Source organism: Misgurnus anguillicaudatus, chromosome 12 (assembly GCF_027580225.2).
Source record: "Misgurnus anguillicaudatus chromosome 12, ASM2758022v2, whole genome shotgun sequence".
NCBI lineage: Eukaryota > Metazoa > Chordata > Actinopteri > Cypriniformes > Cobitidae > Misgurnus > Misgurnus anguillicaudatus.
In genome coordinates, this window is record NC_073348.2 from 18,595,913 (window position 1) to 18,615,346 (window position 19,434).

A 19,434-nucleotide genomic window follows, 5' to 3' on the forward strand; every position below is an offset into this window, starting at 1 on the left:
GACTAAACTCCGCCCACAGGAATACGTCAGTCACCAGCTAAGCTAACGGCAAGCTAAACTGCTATCGAATCACATGAAGACATGTTATATTGCGCACTGTAAACACAATCAAAGCTTCAAAAACACAAAAAGAACAGGACCTTTAATGTTTATTATATGAATAAATAACATTTAGACAATTTTATCTTTAGAATTTAGATTATACAACCACCAAGCTATCGGTATCAGCAGATATCAGTCTAAATAATCGTCTATCACTATCTGTGAATTTTTTTTATCAGTAATCATTTTCATTAACAACAACCATTATTAAATTTGTGAAATACATACTAAAGTACAATTGTATGTACTTTACATGACATGGTAGCATTTGTTATACTAAAATGCTAGTTTGAAATGAAAATAAAGTAATCATTGTGTATGAGAACAATATTTTGTTTGTAAAAACAGAATTTTTCTCAGTTTCATTTGGTGAAATATAACCCCAGCATGTCTTTGGAAAGAAAGAATGACAAAGATGATATAAAGACAGAAACAGAGCGAAGATTGAGTGTTCAGACCGAAGGTAAATCCAGCCAGCTGCTTCTGTTAAGGGAGGAGGGTTCCTGAAGCTATGAAGTGGGGCAAAAGCTTTTCCAAAATCCAGGTGTCTCCAGTTTCTTTGTTTCCCCCTCTGTCCAGCCTGGGAGAGCGAAGCAATTCTCACCAGATTACATCTGTTGTTGTGTGGTGAGGCCACAACACAAAACCCTTAAGCTAAATCCTCCGCCAACCATCCAAGATCTAAAGCCGGTTCTGCACGCTCAAACTGAATAAGCTTGGATCAAACTTTGGATTATTTTTGCAAATGGTGAAAATAGGGCCTCCTTATAATCATTTAAAGTCTATTTATCAGCAATTAAGCTTTAAAAAGGGACCTACTGATAGGCAAAATATTATTAAAAATATGGACACCACTCCAACAAAGACCTTCTGGCTTCTTCATCCTCCAAATCCAGAGGCCCCGAACATGAGCAGACACGCAAATCAAAAACTAATACGACACCAACTGGGGGGAAAAAAAACTAAAAAAGTAAAGCGATCCGGCGTGGAAGAGAGCCGATGGGCTGACGAAAGCTGATTGGTGCAGCTTGTTTTCCCAAGTCGAGGGTCGCGTTGGTATTATCCGCACTTCGCGATTATCCGGTGACCCCCGGAGGGCAACACGCTGACCCGAGACCACGATGAACCCTCTGGGTGACTGGGGGGTGTTGAGGTGGAGATGGAGGTGGAGAAAGAGGAGGGGGGCAGCAAGGAAGCAGAGCAGATGCCAGGGCAATTAAAGGGACCCTGGGAATGTGACGAATGCGGTCAATCTGTCAAACCACCCCTGGAGTCACAATATTACTTCTAAGATATACGGTTCACGCCTGGAGGGGGCTGACTCAGATAAGACGAGGCTTTGACACTCCCTGTAGTCCATTTTGGGGGGAAATGCTCACGATTTTTCTCAGTTACTTTGATTTTCATAAGTGAAATTAAAATTCTGTCATTATTTACCAACCGTTATATTGACGTATGACTTTTCGTTCACTTGGGAAGAACAAAATACGAAGTTTGAAATCGATAATCACCTTCCACACGTATACTTTGTTATTTATTGTATAGTCTTCTTTTCTTCCCTGTTTTTGCAGCTTTCCCAAGGGAGGGGTAAACACCTCTATCCCATAGCAGACAGAAGTGGGAATGTTTGGAAGTAAAACAAGAGACAGAAGTGTCTGTAGAGTAAGCCAGGCCTGTCTGGGTTTAATGCGAGTCAAAGCACCGAACGAGAGAAGGTGCTAGTCTTTCTCCAAACCTCACAACTAACCAAAACTAGTTTCTTACCCAGCATTAACATTTAGTCTTAGGGTAAAAGTCTTAGATACTTACCAAGTGTACCACAGGGTTTGTTCTTATAGGTGCAGATGTCATATCTGAAAAATAAAAGAAATGTCTGTCAAGACACAACAAGGGTGTTTGCATGGTTACAAGGTTTTTGCTTACTAGCCCAAGTCAAACAAGTTCACCCACTTCCCTCGATGTAGTTTAATAGTTTAATGTCTCGTTTAACTATTTTTTGGTTTAAGACTATCAACCACATCCAGTATAACTACAGAGCTGACTGTAATGTTTTAGGACTTGTCGTCAGTCAGCTGCCGTTTTCTCTGGCGGGCCTGTTTGAAAGAATGCCAACTATTTTCTTTTTTTTCCCAAATGCGGCATTAAACACCTCCTGAAAAATATCACAAGCAGTTTGGGTTGCTGAGTCTGGCCAGGGGCGAGCAGCCAAGCTTTGTTTGACATCGTCTTCAGCGCTGCGCAAAGACGCAGCGACTGATCTGAAACATATTAAACCGTCTCAGAAGCTTTTGTGTTTCGTGTTTGGGGCTCGAGGGGAATAAAGCAGACGCTGTGCGTGTACCAAGTCGGACTGGCAGTTGGAAAATTCCTATCTGCTTTCTATTTCGGTGTTGATTTGAAGATACGGCTGCATGTTTATTGTGGGGGCTAAGACGGGCCAAAAGAAGCAAAAACATAAATCAGTAAAATTATACAGAAAAATAAACTTTAGTTTGTGTTCGCTTCATGCTTTAAAAGTATATATGATGTCATTTAAACAGATGCAAAGTCGAAGGAGATCACACAACTATCAACCACATTTTTTGCTTCTTCAGACAGGAAGAAGGTTGTGTTGCATATGCATACATTTGCTGGTCATAAATCCACATTTTATCAATATTGCAAAGTTTGACTTTGCATATACTTAATAAACAGATGTTGCTATGCACCTGCTAAGGTGTTCAAAGTGGTTGCTTGCAGGCGCAGGTCAAAAAAGTCCATTTAAGGTATCATTCTTGTCCGTAGGACAAACAAGTTATGCAGCAAAACAGCCACAATCCATTTATGAGCAATAGTAAAAGTCATGCGTTTCTTAGCAACCACCCATTTATTATAAACTACATAACATTACTGAAATCAGCTTTTAGATCAATCAGTTTAATCAATACATGATGTTAATGTTTTAGTTTGTAAGATCTGAACGGCATATTAAACATTGAAGTATGTTAGATAGAAGACCTGATATGTATGCATGAATGACCAAGAGTAATAGCATTTGCATGCGCCAGACTTAAGATGCTACTTCAAGCTGTCAACCGAATGCATATACTGTACTGAGAATCCAACATTAATACAGGAAGAAATGGTCTATAGCAAGAATGATCGACCTTAAAGACACATGCATTTTTCTTCAATGAGCAATCCAATCACATCCATGCTTTTAATATATTAGAAAACCAAGGACACCGCAAATTTAATTTTGGCGTGTCTCTCCTGAGCGAAGCCCCGCCGCATTAGTCTCAGCATTAGTCTCAGCATTAGTCTCATAAACCCATGTAGAGAAGCTGACCTCATTTGGACATCTATTTATTTTGATTTAGTTATTTTAATTTCCCTCCGCTCTCGTAACGGATCGTGTTCCAAACAACGCTGCATCCTACCAATGTGCTCCGGCCAAGAGTCTGGGACAGAAAAACATTGCTGATAGGGTCTGCAAAGGGATGATATGACAAAACGAGTCTTAATCCTGCTAATGTGTCTCCCTATAGTGCTGCAGAGATGATGTAGCAAATGCAGGACAATGCATCACATGATAGCTTCTGTCTTAAATAAATGATTGGCACTTTACCATATCACACAATTTCTGAATTTTAGAAACTTTGCTATTTTTGAAAACTATTTATTGAGTGCAATATTGTAAAGTTTGTAAATGAGTGCTATTTTAATAAACTTCAGTTCAGCTTTACGAAACTTTGTGAACTAATTCAAAAAGTGAAATTTTATTTAACTTTGTAAACTATTTCAACAAGTGCAGTTTCAGTAAATTTGTAAATTATTTCACAGTGTGCAATTTTTTAAAACTATGTCAACTTTTGCACCTATCACAATCTTAGGAAACTGTATAAATTATTTTAAAGAGTGACATTTTAATAAACTTTTTCAACAAGTGAAATTTAAGTAAACGTAAACTATTTCAAGAAGTAAAATTTTTATAAACTTTGTAAACTATTTCAACAAGTGCAATTTTATTAAACTACGTAAACTACTGCAACTATCATAATTTCTAGGAAACTTTGTAAACTTAAAAAAAGAGAAATTTAGTAAACTGTATACTATTTCAAGTTCAATTTTATTAAACTACGTAAACTACGAAAACTACTGCAACTATCATAATTTTAGTAAACTTTGTAAACTTTTTCAACAGGTGAAATTTTAATAAACATTGTAAACTATTTCTAGTTCAATTTTATTAAACTATGTAAACTACTGCAACTCATTTTAGTAAACTTTGTAAACTATTTCTAGTTCAATTTTATTAAACTATGTAAAGTACTGCAACTAAATTTAGTAAACATTGTAAACTATTTCTAGTTCAATTTTATTAATCATGTAAAGTACTGCAACTAATTTTAGTAAACTTTGTAAACTATTTCAACAAGTCCAATTTGATTTAACTACGTAAACTACTGCAACTATCATCATTTTAGAAAACTTTGTAAACTTTTTCTAGTAAAATTTTATTAAACTACGTAAACTCCTGCAACTATCATAATTTTAGTAAACTTTGTAAACTTTTTCAAAAAGTAAGATTTTAGTAAACTGTAAACTATTTCAAGTTAAATTTTATTGAACTATGTAAACTACTGCAACTAATTTTAGTAAACTTTGTAAACTATTTCTAGTTCAATTTTATTAAACTACGTAAACTCCTGCAACTATCATAATTTTAGTAAACTTTTTCCAAAAGTAAGATTTCAGTAAACTGTAAACTATTTCAAGGTCAATTTTATTAAACTATGTAAACTACTGCAACTAATTTTAGTAAACTTGGTAAACTATTTCTATTTCAATTTTATTAAACTACGTAAACTACTGCAACTTTCAAAATTTAAGTAAACTTTGTAAACTTTTTAAAAAAATGAGATTTTAGTAAACTGTAAACTATTTCAAGTTCAATTTTATAGCTGGGTAGCCGTTTTACAAACATTACAAGGTGCGTGTGCATCCAGGAGGCAGAAAGCCCGATTGGTGAGCTGGTCCACTACTGCAACAACCTTAATTATTGAAGCGTTCTTTATTGTTTGTATATTAATAAAACTTGATTTTAGTTGGATCTGTTTTTCTGTCTTTATTTTTGCAGTGTTACTGTAATACATGTAAGAATTATAATGTTAGGCTAGTAACGTAATAGTCGCATCTACTAGTATGTTAACATCAGGCCCCCAGCACTGACTCTGTTGGTACTATTATCCACACAACAACTCCTTGCCATTTTAAATTACAGACACCGCTACTAGCCTACAACACAAGGCACGTCTCTTCTTTCTGCCTCTCAGTTGCGCGCGCAACCAGTTAATGACGTCGCCGAGCAACCCATCTATTAAACTATGTAAACTACTGCAACTAATTTTTGTAAACTTTGTAAACTATTTAAAAGAGTGCAATTTTAGGAAACAATGTAAACTATTTGCAATTATCAAATTTTTTGTAAACTTTGTAAACTATTTGCAACTGTCACAATTTTCCAAAAAAATGCAATTTGTTGTATCTTACATATTTTTTTGTAGACTTGGTAAACAGATGCATCAACATTTGAGTAAAAGCAACAATTTTAACAGTTGAATTTAGTACAAGCATAAGTATTTTTTCATAGACAGACTGCATTTAAAACTGTTCTTAATTCAGAACATAACTTTTCTAAATCCATTTACGGCAGAGAACCGGTACTGTTATTTTTGCCAGACTCAAACCCTGCCAGAAATTTGCAGCACAGTGGCTAGTTGTTTACCGCTCGACCTACTTTGACAGATGTCAAAAAATAACCCAAATAAAACTTTCTGTAGACTGGCGTCACACACTGTCTATTTCAAAAGGGTATCTGGCATGTACATTTGTTTAGTAAAAACACTAAGAAGTTAAACAAATTATATGTGTATAAGAAATATCCATTCACTTCAACTCACTGAGTGACGTATATGGTACAGTCTGACAGCGTCAACGCTAACGCTCGTCCAAACCACACTGCCATGCATCACTGAGCACCAATTAACAATGACATTAATAACCAGTTACTGGTCGTTGTAAATGACCCACCCAATATATATTTGCAGTACAAACTGTCACATTTATATGCCAAAATGTCAACCAGCCCTAAAACGAGCCTTTCTCCACTAATTTGAGCTAAATTGAGGAAGTTAATGGAACATGTAAAAATCACAGAGCTGTCCTTTATTCGCGGATTGATCGCCCAAGAGTAAAACACTGAACAAACTACCGTTTTCCTCCTTCAAGATAAATATAATTGGTATTTCAGAAAAGTGTATAGTTAACAAAACTAGACTGACTTGAAGAAAAATGAGAACCATATTTGTTGACATCATGGCATGATAAGAAAGTTGACAATTTCAGTAAAGGCATAAATATGGCAAAATATTTCTATATGTGAGCATAACTCGGCACACAAAACACATTGTGCTCTGCATTATCCCCATTGCAAGTGAAGTCATACTAAATGTAATCTGGATCGAATCTTCTTTTTGTACTTTTATTAATGATGTCAAGCAACCTGTCTGTGTTGGCATATGCAGCTATTTGGCAACATAGTTGTGTCTCTGCTTTTTGTGATTTTATAAAGTCAGCACACTGCTTTCCTTCTTCTTCAAATGATGATCTTTTTTGAGCATGCACCTGCTTGAAAGTTTTTTTGGATATGTGCACTTCTCTATCAAGGAAATCTGACTGGTTGACGGCAATGTTGTACAAGGACCAACAAGGATCTCTCACTTGGCAAAATCTCGGCCAGCATTAAGGGCAAGTGCCCATCAAACACGGCATGGTTTGCCAAAAAGAACTTTAATCCTGGTGGAAAACTAGTAACCGACCTTGTGATGAGAACAGCGTTGTCGTGATGGGCGATCCCGTTCTCTGGGATACTGTTTCCATCCCCCTGATGAGAAAGAATGGATTTCTGCCATTTACAGAAGCTGTCGAGGGATTTGTCCGCATGATGGTTTATCTCCAAGTTGGGCTGGAATAAAAAACGCCAAAGTTACTTATCTAACTTTAAGGCTATGCAATTTCACCTAAAGAGCTACGCGTCTGTAATATGAAATGATGTCACACTGACGGGTGTATATTACGGCACTAATGACATCATCCTAGGGCTACTTGGATCTCTTGGTCGGTTTCCCAGTCTGAAAAGAGTTATTTGTACATTCAAAAGCCAAAAAACCTAGAAAAACACTGGCTTGCTCATTTCAGACATTAGTGCGAAATATTTTACAAGTCCCTCAGGAATCTGTTTGAATAAGTTTTATCTTCAAAAGCAGTTAAATCATGATTCCATCTGTTATATTAAGGCCAATAAACGTCATACTATTTTAATGCCACAATCTAGTAGGGCTGTCACGGTTATGAAATTTTGCTCACGGTAAATAGTCTAATTAATTATGACAATTCATTGTCTATTTTATTGCTTTGACATTTAATTCTCATACATTTTTTCTTTGGTTATGAAATAATTTTCACATTTTGTTGTGATTTTTTTTTAATTAAATCTTTTGCAAGCTTTACCTTTCAGTAAATATTAATACACATAAAACATATTTAAAAGTAATCTGATACTGTCTCATTTATACAGGCACTGCAGCTCCCCCTTGTGTTTTTTAGAGAGATGTGCAATCATTGCGGTGAACTGAAATCATCTCTATGAGGTCAAAAAATTTGCTCTGTCATGCAAAACTTGCCGCTATGATGTTAGGGAGCAGTCACTGGGGCCGTACTATTTAAAAAAGTCCTAATGTGTACCATAAAATGTATCTTTGAGGTGCAAGTAAGCTCTCTTTGGCATCAGTATGCGCCTCTGATGTGCTACTGTAGACTCTTTGGGTGGAGAGGGGTACTTTTTTGAAGGGAACCGTCGTAGTGACAGTACATATTTTGACCGTTTTTTCTGACAGTGAAGACCTCTGCTCTGTTAAACAATTACCTGATCTTCAGTCAAGACGATCAGTCTGGTTACAATAATGTTCACAACGTTTCCTAGGCTGGCATCACGGTAAAGTTTGGCAACCTGACCTCCAGAAAAGAAAAAAGACACAAAGTCAGCCAAATGCTGTTTGATCTGCCTTTCAGATGGAAAGTAAATGACACATATGAGACGAACACGCATGAGAAAAGTAGGACCAAACTTACAATATTCATCACGGACAGGACGTAGTGCTCGATGTCTTTGCGACCGTGGTACCCGACCATCATTTTGTCGGCCACCACTAGGGTCTCCACGAAACGTTCGGAGCTGACAGAACGCCGCTGCCGACGGCCTCCAGTCGGGTGAGGTGAGTTCGAACCTGGACACGTTTGGTTACAGGGCGTCCTGTTTTTTGTGAGGTCTAAAAGATACAGAAATGGCTCATGTTTTTCAAGAGAGATTCAGCAGTCTGAATCTGGAGGGACTGTTTGCAGGGACATCAAGCCAAACCTGAACCACTGACCATCGTTTCCTAAACTGCTATCTATGGCTGTTTATGTCACAGTGCGGCCAGATGGAGGTTTACCAACCTGAGACGCCGCAGCCGAACCCCTCGCCGCGCTCTTGCTGAGAATGAATGGAAGACTTTTTATAAATAACGTGCGGTTGTCCTTCTTCGTGGTTGGCATCGCTGAGATTTCTGGATGTGTTTTTTAATGGCTCTATTAAATATTGCTCTTCTTCTGTGGTTATGACACCATGCTTGATAAGAAAAGAGAAAATTGTGGGTTACGAAAACATGACAGTTTATTTAGTGACAATGTTTGAAATATAACATCTGTATTGTTGAGTACAAGGTTGTAAATTAATGCGTTTTAATGGCTGTATTACATGCTTATTATCACTAAAAATAGTCTCTCGAGGCCATGCTCTTAAAATACATACCAGAATGCAGATAACTATAACTCGTCTTCTGAGTCACGTCAAATCGCAAATGAAAACGTTCCAAAATACAAATCAATGAGATAAATCACTCACTTACATGAAGAACGACATGGTAATTATTTGGATAGCGATCGAGTTACACAGCCCTGCACATCCCCAATTTAACATTTAAACTCAAACAGCCTCAGAAATGTGTTCACGACATAAAAATAAAAAGATCCTCTGGCATGTTCTCCAAGTCTGTAAAACTCCACAATGAGACCAATTAAATCTTTACAAAAACATAGCAAACGCTGCACACGCAAAACAAAAGCCTGGTTGATGTAAGCCGTATGCTTGAACAATGAAGAGCAAAAACTGCTGAGGCATTCAAAGCATTGTTTTCCCATTTTTGGTTTGAATAAAATGAGTGAGACAAAGCAGAGATCTGGGCACTCGAAATTTATGAAGTATAGTGAGCCAGCACTTTTGGCTGCAAGTAATAATACCAAATTCTTCTCTTTACCAGCAATGCAACTGTCCTAATATGAGAAAAAGCTAATATTGACCTGATAAAGCAAGTGGTTTTAATATGTCTAGTTTAGTTATTTGCTTGGTTTAACAATGCACAGTGAAATGCTGTATTAAAGGGGACATATCATAAAAATTTTACTTTTCTATAATTGGGTCCCCAGTGCTTCTATTAACCTAGAAAATGTGAAAAAGAACTTAGTAACTTAGTTTTGGTAAACTATTCTCTGCAAACATGTAAAAATGGTAATTGAAATTTGGCTCCCCTTGAGATGTCAAAAGGGGATCTTATTATAATAATACGCACCTTAATCTGCACTATCCTATCACGGCACTGTCATTTAGAGCAGAGAGAGACAGAAAAAAAATTATTGACAGCACAACTGAGTTTCAATTTCAACAAACCACCATTATGGTGATCAATGTTTGCATTTCATCAGCTTATTTGCATTTAAAGGGGCCATGGCACAAGACTTTTTTATGATGTCAAATAAATCTTTGCTGTCCCCAGAGCACATATGTGAAGTTTAAGCCCAAAATACCATATAAATAATTTATTATAACACGTTAAAATTGCCACTTTGTAGGTGTGTGCAAAAATGTGCCGTTTTGGGTGTGTCCTTTAAAATGCAAATGAGCGGATGAAGTGCAAACACTGATCACAATTATGGTGTTTTGTTGCAATTAAAACGCAATTGTGCTTTTTTCTGCACTAAATGGCAGTGCTGTGGTTGGATAGTGCAGATTAAGGGGTGGTATTATTATAATAAGAGCTCCTTATGACATCATAAGGAGAGCCAAATTTCAACGACCTATTTTTTCATGTGCTTGTAGAGAATGGTTAACCAAAACTAAGTTACTGGGTTGATCTTTTTCACATTTTCTAGGTTGATAGAAGCACTGGGGACCCAATCATAGCACTTAAACATGGAAAAGAATTTTTATACAAAAATTTTTTATTGCCACCTGTTGGAAAATAGCGGTATTACAGATTGCCGGAAATACTTGTCATTGGCAGGGAAGCGTTTTCTCTTAATTGATGAGTAAACTTGTCAATGGCGGGGAAAGAGTTAAGCAAAACAGCATCATGTTTTTCTTTTGAAATGAGGTTAAAGACGTTATTTTGGTGTTCCTGTAGCTCAGCTGGTACTGCATTGTGTACGCAGCGTGAAATGCTGTAGGTTCGATTCCCAGGGGACACAAAACCTAAAAAATGCATACCTTGAATGCAATGTAAGCCAGTTTGGAAAAAGGATCTGCCGAGCTTGCAAAAGCTGAGATTTTTATATGCTTTTATATACTTTAATTAATTAGCATTGGACTCTCAATTCCAATGATATATAATGCATACAGTTCGGATTAATCCCTGATCTACTTGATGTCTTATAGGAATGCTTCCAGGTTTGCTACAAGTAAAGCTTTATAGATAAATCAAAGAATTACAGTATAAAGCAGAAAATCATTTCAAATCATCACTCTGAATCTTGCTCTGACTGGTATACAAAAACACCATCCATGACTATAAATTGGGGGTGTTCGGGACACTATAGCCGGACTATATTGGGTAAATAGTTAACTTAGATGATAATACATGCTGTACATATATATTTAATAGATTTAAGCGTTATGTGTGCCCTTGATACCAGCGTAGATTCCAATATCGAGTCCTGTCCTCCTACCATTCAAAGTTAATTGCACAGGGCCGGCACCCTCTGGAATTTTCCGCCTCCTAACTCACTCAACGAGAGATTTAAGGAGGCAGCGGGCTCGACTAGCTGCGAGGCAAATCTTTGACAGGCACTTTTCAGTCACTTTATTTTGTGCATAGTCAATACAGACGTGACAAGCATTCGCATATCTCAAAACAACGACGCACAGCGTGGCCCAGAGTGCAAGGTAGTCATGCGACACCAGTGTTCTCCCCTGGATGAAACGCGCACAGTGTGAGATACAAATCAGCTGGCAACACTGCAAAAGCCTGCAGGTGCACGAGGGATCTAGGCTTCATTGTGAAGAGACGGCTGGGCTATTATTTCGCTGTCACTCAGCGGTCACTTTAACAGAGAGCAGAGGCAGCCGTGTAGACACAAAGACCAAAAAAGTGACTGTGATACAGACAAGTGCTTTAAAAGTATTTTCATGTTATTAAAGTGGATATCACTGGATTTAACACCAGGACTGATGCTCTCGAATCACACTTCTGTTCTTGCACTTACTTTACTACGTAGCTAGAAAACATTTTCAGGCATTGCAAACACTCCTCCCACATGAAAGTTACACAAGTTGTGGCCAAATTCCATGGCAGTGCTGCATTTATGCTTTGCGACAATCCCATAATGCACTGCGATAACCTTATGCATGAAATGGCAGATGACGCAGAAAATGCTGACTATAAGTAAGTGTACATTTCAGTTAATATGGTAAAATGCACATTTATTTATGTGTGTTTTGCATAGACATATTTTAATGTATTACAGCAGTGTTGAAAACAGTTCAGTGTAATAAAAACATTCAAGTGCTACGTTTTTATATTAAAGTAGCAATGAAATTGAAATGAATTTTAGAATATTGTGGGGTTTTTTTTACAAATTATTGTTTGCTTCATTTTTTTTTCATTCATGTGCCCTCATAATCTTTAACAAAAACGCAAATCTCTGCAACTCTTCAAAACGATCTCTCTTTCAATCATATGGTATGGCAGGTTCCAGGAAAAGATTGCGGCGATTAGCATATAGCAACATGACCCAACTTCAAACGATCCAATAAGTTCTCGATGTACGAATTCAAGTCCAGCCCTACATTTATTACAATTATTTCTTTCAGAAGCAGCTTCACTCGGATATATGTCACCACGGGGAAAATAAGACCAATAAGTCTGTTTCATGGCGACTTTAAGAATGTTAGCCTAGCCACATGCTAAGGTCAAACTTTATTGAATTCAATCAAAGTCCCTTTGGGAACGTTGCGCCACTAGGCAGCCATGTTTGCAATGCCTGAGTTTAGAGGTGCATAACAATTAATCGCGATTAATCGTTAGCAAAATAAAAGTTTTTGTTTACATCATATATGTGTGTGTACTGTGTATAATAATTATATATAAATAAATTCACATACACACGCATGTAGATATTTAAGAAGTACTTACATGTGTATATAACATTTTTATATTTATATTATATTTACGATTAGTCGCGATTATCCAACTCAAATAAATATGAGTTATTTTAGTTGTGCAACACTAAAGTCCTATCTACTTGAAAGGGAAAAGATAGATATTGCTAAAATTGTGTGCTAAAATCACAATTAAACAACATATTTTTGACCAACAATTAAACCTGACATGAACTGTACCATAACGTTTGATTCTTTTGCTCAAATTGCCCTAGAAACACCTTCATTCGAAGATGTTTTTAGCTACTGCGCAAGCGCACAGGTTGACAAGCACCTCATGCTACTCAGTACAGACCCCCTCCCCCAGAGAATCATCAGTCTTTATCGATTGTTAATTGGTTCTTTTAACTGGAAGGCGGGATTTCTGTCACTAGAGCGAATATATTGAGCGTTGCATTGTCCCCTATTCATAGTTATAGCAATGCTCAATATTGTTAAATCAATTCGATGAGTATGTTACTATGCAATTGCCAGGGTGTTCTGGATGGTTGTTAGGGTGTTTCTGTGCAGTTACCAATCTGTTTAAAGTGTCTGCTAATTGACCAATGTAAAAGGTGGGGTCCATGATCTCTGAAAGCCAATCTTGACATTTGAAATCACCTAAACAAACACGCCCCTACCCCAATAGAATTTGGACCATCTTTTGATAGACCCGCCCCACACATACGCAACCCAGGCAACGATGTCGGTTAGTAGACACGCACCTTACTGCTGATTGGCTACAAGTGTGTTTTGGTAGTCGGCCCAAAATCGTGCACTCCGCCTTTAACATTTTATTTACGTGTTTAATCATTGGCCATGTGAAATTCTAATCACTTAGAAAAGTAATAGCAGACCTTTCCTTAACAAGCTGAACAATTTAGAAACAATTGTCCACAGTAAAGACTGTTTAACAGTACCATAAACCAAGTCAGACCCTTTGAGGAAGTAAACACTGCAGCTGAAGATCTTTAGACATGTGGCCAATAAAATGCAATGCATATTCCACATGTCACCGACCGGCGCGCCTCCATATCCCGATGTGAATTTTCCAATCTGTTCTTTTATGCAGAAAATGGTGCACCTTGTCCTCGTTGATTAAAAATACAAACTCTCTCATGCATCCAAAACGTGAAGACTTTCAAAATCTGTTGTACTCACCAAGCCTTTGCAGTTGCTCAATGCAACTTGTGTAGTGCTATACTGATCCAGCAGGTATCCAACATAGTGGCAATTATCGGCCAATGAATGCTGCCGATCCACTCCATCTTTGCCCCAGTACTCTACAGTGAAATGTTTCGAAACCAGGTTGGGGTTGAGTGTCACGTTCAGGTGAAAGTGCTTGCCGTACGCTGAGAGTTTGTAAAAAAGCCTGGTCTCGGTGTGGTCTGGCTCAGCCTGGTCCAATGCCCGTCGTCTCCGACCAGGTACGTAATGTTTCACAGTGTAACTCATAAACTGGCCTCTCTCGTTCACCCGCACCGGTACCGTTAGCTGGTAATGATCCAGCTTGGACAGGAATTCCGCTTTTCCATACAGGTGACAAAGTGAATCAGATTACACAAGAGTGGGTAATCGTAGGAAACATTAAAATTAACAAAATTAAAAAACTTTTAATGGTTACTTTGTCTCTGATGTTTCACCAAATTTCCTAATTTATTTCTGTAGTAATACTATATTTATTTGCTGTTTCCTTCCAAGTGAAAAAGTAACATAATTTAAAGCAGAAAGGACTTTAAACTCATCTTACCTTGAGAGTTGTATGAAAGGCTCTGAGGTTCAGCAGCGGCCAAGACCAGGCTACATATCCAAGTCAGCGTCTTCCAAAAAATTTCCATAATTTAGAGAAGCTCTGACATGGGGTGGGGGGTCGGGGAGGCTACAAATGGATTAAAGCGATACGATCAATCCAGCATTCCGCCGTAGCATATCCGCGATAAGCATCCTCAAAACGTTTAACTCTGAGTCCTCGCTTAATCCCGGGTTTAAATGTCTTCTCAAGGACGAAGTCTCCAGGACAGGCTGCCTGTACCTGTGTCAGCCATGAGATGTGGAGGAATCCATAAGAATGCTCCGCGTATTATTCCAAAGCAGCAGATCTAAATCGGGAGCTCGTACGGAACGATCCATTTGTTTGCCTGGAATGAATGATGACATAATGACACATAATGACATTTGAGTGTGTGAATAAACTCAAATGCCAGTTTCTGATCTTACAAAGCCTATATGAAAATAGAGTTGACAACAAAACTTCTCAGCTGCAACCACCCAGCATCAGACATCAGAAAGAGATCGCAATTCCATAAATGATGTAACATCTGGACTAGAACTGGTTTGATCGCGCGCGCACACACACACACACACATACGCACACACACACGCTGATGTGCTCATAAGTGTTGAGTAGGACGCAGTAACTTCAGGTTATCATTTTCACACCTGCACTTGACTATTAGGTGCTTTGACTGTTTCCGACTCCAGGCGTAAAACCATGCAGCAAAAACCTGTTGCGAATACCTTGACTGGTGGCTCATCAGACTGATATTTCACTAGCGTATATTTTTTTATCAGTATAGCTGTCATGGCAAACTCTCCTAGAGTCTTAAGTTACTGATGTGTGAATGGGATAAAAAAAATGCAATAACAAATATATAAAACCAAGGGTCAAACAAATTATGGTAGAACTGATCATAGAACTAAAATCTGTCTGTCTGTATGACACATGTCTGTCATCTGTCTGTCTGTATGCCAATCTATCTGTCTACGTGTCTATCAACATGTCTGTCTGCTGTCTGTCTGTCTATTACATATCTATCACATCTATCAATCTATCTATCCCATGTATATCTGCCTGTCTGTCTGTCTATATATCTATCTTTCACTTGTCACTATGTCTATCATTGGTCTACCTGTCTGTCTGTCTGTCTGTCTGTCTGTCTGTCCATCTATCACATGTCTGTCTGTCATTAGTCTGTCTGTCTGTCTGTCTGTCTGTCTATCACATGTCTGTCTATCTATCTATCACATGTCTATCTGTCTGTCTGTTTGTTTGTGTGTCTGCCTGTCTATCACATGTCTGTCTGTCTGTCTGTCTGTCTGTCTGTCTGTCTGTCTGTCTGTCTATTTATCTATGTATCTATCTATATATCTATGACCTGTCTGTTTGTCTATCATCAGTCTACCTGTCTGTCTGCCCATCCATCCATTTATCTATCTATCTATCTATCTATCTATCTATCTATCTATCTATCTATCTATCTATCTATCTATCTATCTATCTATCTATCTATCTATCTATCTATCTATCTATCTATCTATCACCTGCCTGTTTGTCTATCATCTGTCTATCTGTCTATCATCAGTCTACCTGTCGGTCTGTCTGTCTGTCTATCGCATGTCTATCTGTCTGTCTGTCTGTCTGTCTGTCTGTCTGTCTGTCTGTCACATGTCTATCTGTCTGTCTATCTATCTACCTTTCTGTCTGTCTGTCTGTCTGTCTGTCTGTCTATCTATCTATCACCTGTCTGTTTGTCTATCATCGGTCTACCTATCTGTCTGCCCATCCATCCATTCATCTATCTATCTATCACCTGTCTGTTTGTCTATCATCTGTCTATTTGTCTATCATTAGTCTACCTGTCTGTCTGTCTATCTATCGCATGTCTATCTATCTGTCTGTCTGTCTGTCTGTCTGTCTGTCTGTCTGTCACATGTCTATCTACCTATCTATCTACCTTTCTGTCTGTCTGTCTGTCTGTCTGTCTGTCTGTCTGTCTGTCTGTCTGTCTCTCCCTATGTCTATCTATCTATCTATCTATCTATCTATCTATCTATCTATCTATCTATCTATCTATCTATCACCTGTCTGTTTGTCTATCATCGGTCTACCTGTCTGTCTGCCCATCCATCCATCCATCCATCCATCCATCCATCCATCCATCCATTCATCTATCTATCTATCTATCTATCTATCTATCTATCTATCTATCTATCTATCTATCTATCTATCTATCTATCTATCACCTGTCTGTTTGTCTATCACCTGTCTATTTGTCTATCATCAGTCTACCTGTCTGTCTGTCTGTCTGTCTGTCACAAGTCTATATCTATCTATGTGTGTCTCTGTCTGTCTGTCTGTCTGTCTGTCATCGGTCTACCTGTCTGTCTGCCCATCCATCCATCCATTCATCTATCTATCTATCTATCACCTGTTTGTTTGTCTATTATCTGTCTATTTGTCTATCATCAGTCTACCTGTATGTCTGTCTGTCACATGTCTATCTATCTATCTGTCTGTCTGCCTTTTTATCGCATGTCTATCTGTCTGTCTATCTTTCTACCTGTCTGTATGTATGTCTATCTACCTATCTACCTATCTGTCTATCTATCTATCTATCTTTCTTTCTTTTACCTGTCTGTTTGTCTATCATCAGTCCACCTGTCTGTCTGTCTGCCCATCCCTGTATCCATCCATCTATCTATCACCTGTCTGTTTGTCTGAAATCTGTCTGTCTGTCTATCATCAGTCTGCCTTTCTGCCTTTCTGTCTGTCCGTCCATCCATCCATCCATCCATCTCTCTCTCTCTCTCTCTCTCTCACTCTCTCTCTCTCTCTCTATCTATGTCTGTCTGCCTGTCTCTTTCTCTCTCTCTCTCTCTCTCTCTCTCTCTCTCTCTCTCTCTCTCTCTCTCTCTCTCTCTCTCTCTCTCTCTCTCTCTTTCTTTCTCCCTCGACACAGTATATCAAAGTTCGAAGCGACTCAAAAAGTTTGTAACTCACCGGTTTGTATAATGCTGCTCATTTAATCAAATGCACCAGCACTGATAGAATAGACGTCCAGTTACAATAAATCCCATATATATCCCTTCTTTTGCATCGTTATTTTTTTTATTTGCGGAGCAGAAGTTGAAGCGGTGCAGGCAAACTTTAATAAAGTGCTTGATTCCAGACAGCGGCTCTGGATGTCTATAGCGCGTCTGACCCAGACAGCTGGCAACCGGCCCAAGTCTATTATACTGGCCGATAAAATAAAAACAGCAGGCTCGCGAAACTGAAGACAAGACCAATGACAAGACAATCAATTGCACCAAGGGATTCTTTGTTTTTTGTGAGGTGTATTTCAACAGTGTTGCAGTTTGATATAAACTAGATACTACAGATTACTATTAAATGCAGAATATGTTGTATTGTCATGCATTGAAATCTCATTGAAAATCCACTGCCCAGACGACCCTTTTCTGTCTGAAATACTGTATAAAAAATGATAGTTACCTTCTTCATCTTTTTGTTGAATTAATACAGACTGTAGAAATCTTCTGCATTTGAGACAGTCCACTTCAATGCATTCTTCAGCAAATCTCTTCTTTCGCTTCAAGCCATTCTCTCTCTCGTGCCAACAAATGTAGTTGTGTCCTTGTGCAGAAACAAAAGCCGCTTCTTCAAGAACTTACTGCATTATCAGTGCAACGAAAACGAGAGAAAGAAAAACAATAACTCCATGCACTCATCTCCAAAATGTGAAAAAGTTGTTCAGTAAGTATGTGCGCCTCTGTAACTCAATTCATGTTTGACTTTTTTTGGCTTGTTGTTTGGTCTCGTGCTCAATGCTGGCTCCTTTGTTTTAGCACAGATTAATAATCATATTGGTGCGGTCTGTATGCAGAATTGCAGAGCTGATCAGAGAGTTGCACCCTTTAATACTGGACCCGGATCTGAGCCAACATTGAGACTCAAACACTGGCAGCCGCGCGCGAGAGACGGGGAGGTTCGAGGTGACGTCATTTGCAGATGTGCTTCGCGCTCGGATGGCCAGGTGAAAAGTGCACGTGAAAATCAGGTACTTTATGGGAGAATTCATCAATGAGTGATTAACTAACGTCGTTTTTAACTAGGAAATATCATAACAAAAAAATACATTGTGATAGTTTTTAACCCCATGAAAATATATAGGTTTTTGTTAAATATTTATATGGTGTCGTACTGCTATTTTTGCAATGAGATTTAGACAAATCGATCATTGTTTTAAAATACATAATTACAACATGTGTTGTATAATCAAATACAATGGTGCATAAAATTTTCTTTTTCAGAAAGAAACAATGCATCAGCAAAGTATATAAATATATGCGTTTCAATGTCGTTTTCAATAAGATTTATTTAGCAATAATATTAAAACGTACATTTGTCCAAAAGGATAAAAAAAAGATTACTGTGAAATGGACTAGTATTACATGAATTGACAGCTCAGTTTGACGTTTGCTCGCTGAAAAAGAATTGTTGTTTAGTTTGCTGCGACATCTTGTGGTGACTAAGTGCCAATGCACTGAATACTAAGTTAGTAGCGTTTGATCCATGCCAAAAACCTTTACTAATACAAGTCTATAAATTATTATGCAGTGCATTTTATAGAAACAATAAATTCATGTAACAAATTGTGGCTGTTGTTTGGATTTCACAGATTATACACATGCTACATAAACTACGTAAAATACATAAATCACTACCTTTCTCTCTCATGTCAACTTTTTTCAGTTTTCTCTCCAATTTCTTTAAAATTATAGAAATATTTGTAAATCACAAAGTACTCTGTTTGGTCCATCCTTTACCTCGCTGAGAAAAGTATCAGGTACCAGATGACAAGGTCGTTGCTTATTGGCTGTTGTACCAAGTGAGTTAAACAACCTCACAGAGTTGCAGAGTAAGTTTTAAGTTGACAAAACCTGCAAAATCCAGTCTGGGTTAATACATTTCTTTCAGGTTTAAACTCTGAATTATACGC

At 37.9% G+C, this 19,434-nt stretch overlaps 1 protein-coding gene across 2 annotated transcripts in view; it reads right to left on the minus strand.

Moving 5' to 3' along the window:
* The window catches only part of adamts6 (ADAM metallopeptidase with thrombospondin type 1 motif, 6), a 106,216-nt gene that overhangs the window by 86,567 nt on the left and 215 nt on the right, over positions 1 to 19,434 (minus strand). The window contains exons 2-10 of one of the 2 annotated variants that reach the window (XM_055208973.2): positions 19,262 to 19,375; positions 17,928 to 18,105; positions 14,406 to 14,793; positions 13,817 to 14,181; positions 8,641 to 8,812; positions 8,275 to 8,471; positions 8,069 to 8,152; positions 6,963 to 7,108; positions 1,912 to 1,955 (exon numbers count right to left, since the gene is read on the minus strand). In XM_055208973.2, the coding sequence (XP_055064948.2) occupies positions 1,912 to 1,955; positions 6,963 to 7,108; positions 8,069 to 8,152; positions 8,275 to 8,471; positions 8,641 to 8,812; positions 13,817 to 14,181; positions 14,406 to 14,493 (1,096 nt within the window). In that variant the 5' untranslated portion in view covers positions 14,494 to 14,793; positions 17,928 to 18,105; positions 19,262 to 19,375. Of the gene's footprint in view, positions 1 to 1,911; positions 1,956 to 6,962; positions 7,109 to 8,068; positions 8,153 to 8,274; positions 8,472 to 8,640; positions 8,813 to 13,816; positions 14,182 to 14,405; positions 14,794 to 17,927; positions 18,361 to 19,261; positions 19,376 to 19,434 lie in introns of those variants that run through there. The other variant, XM_055208972.2, reaches the window with a different exon arrangement.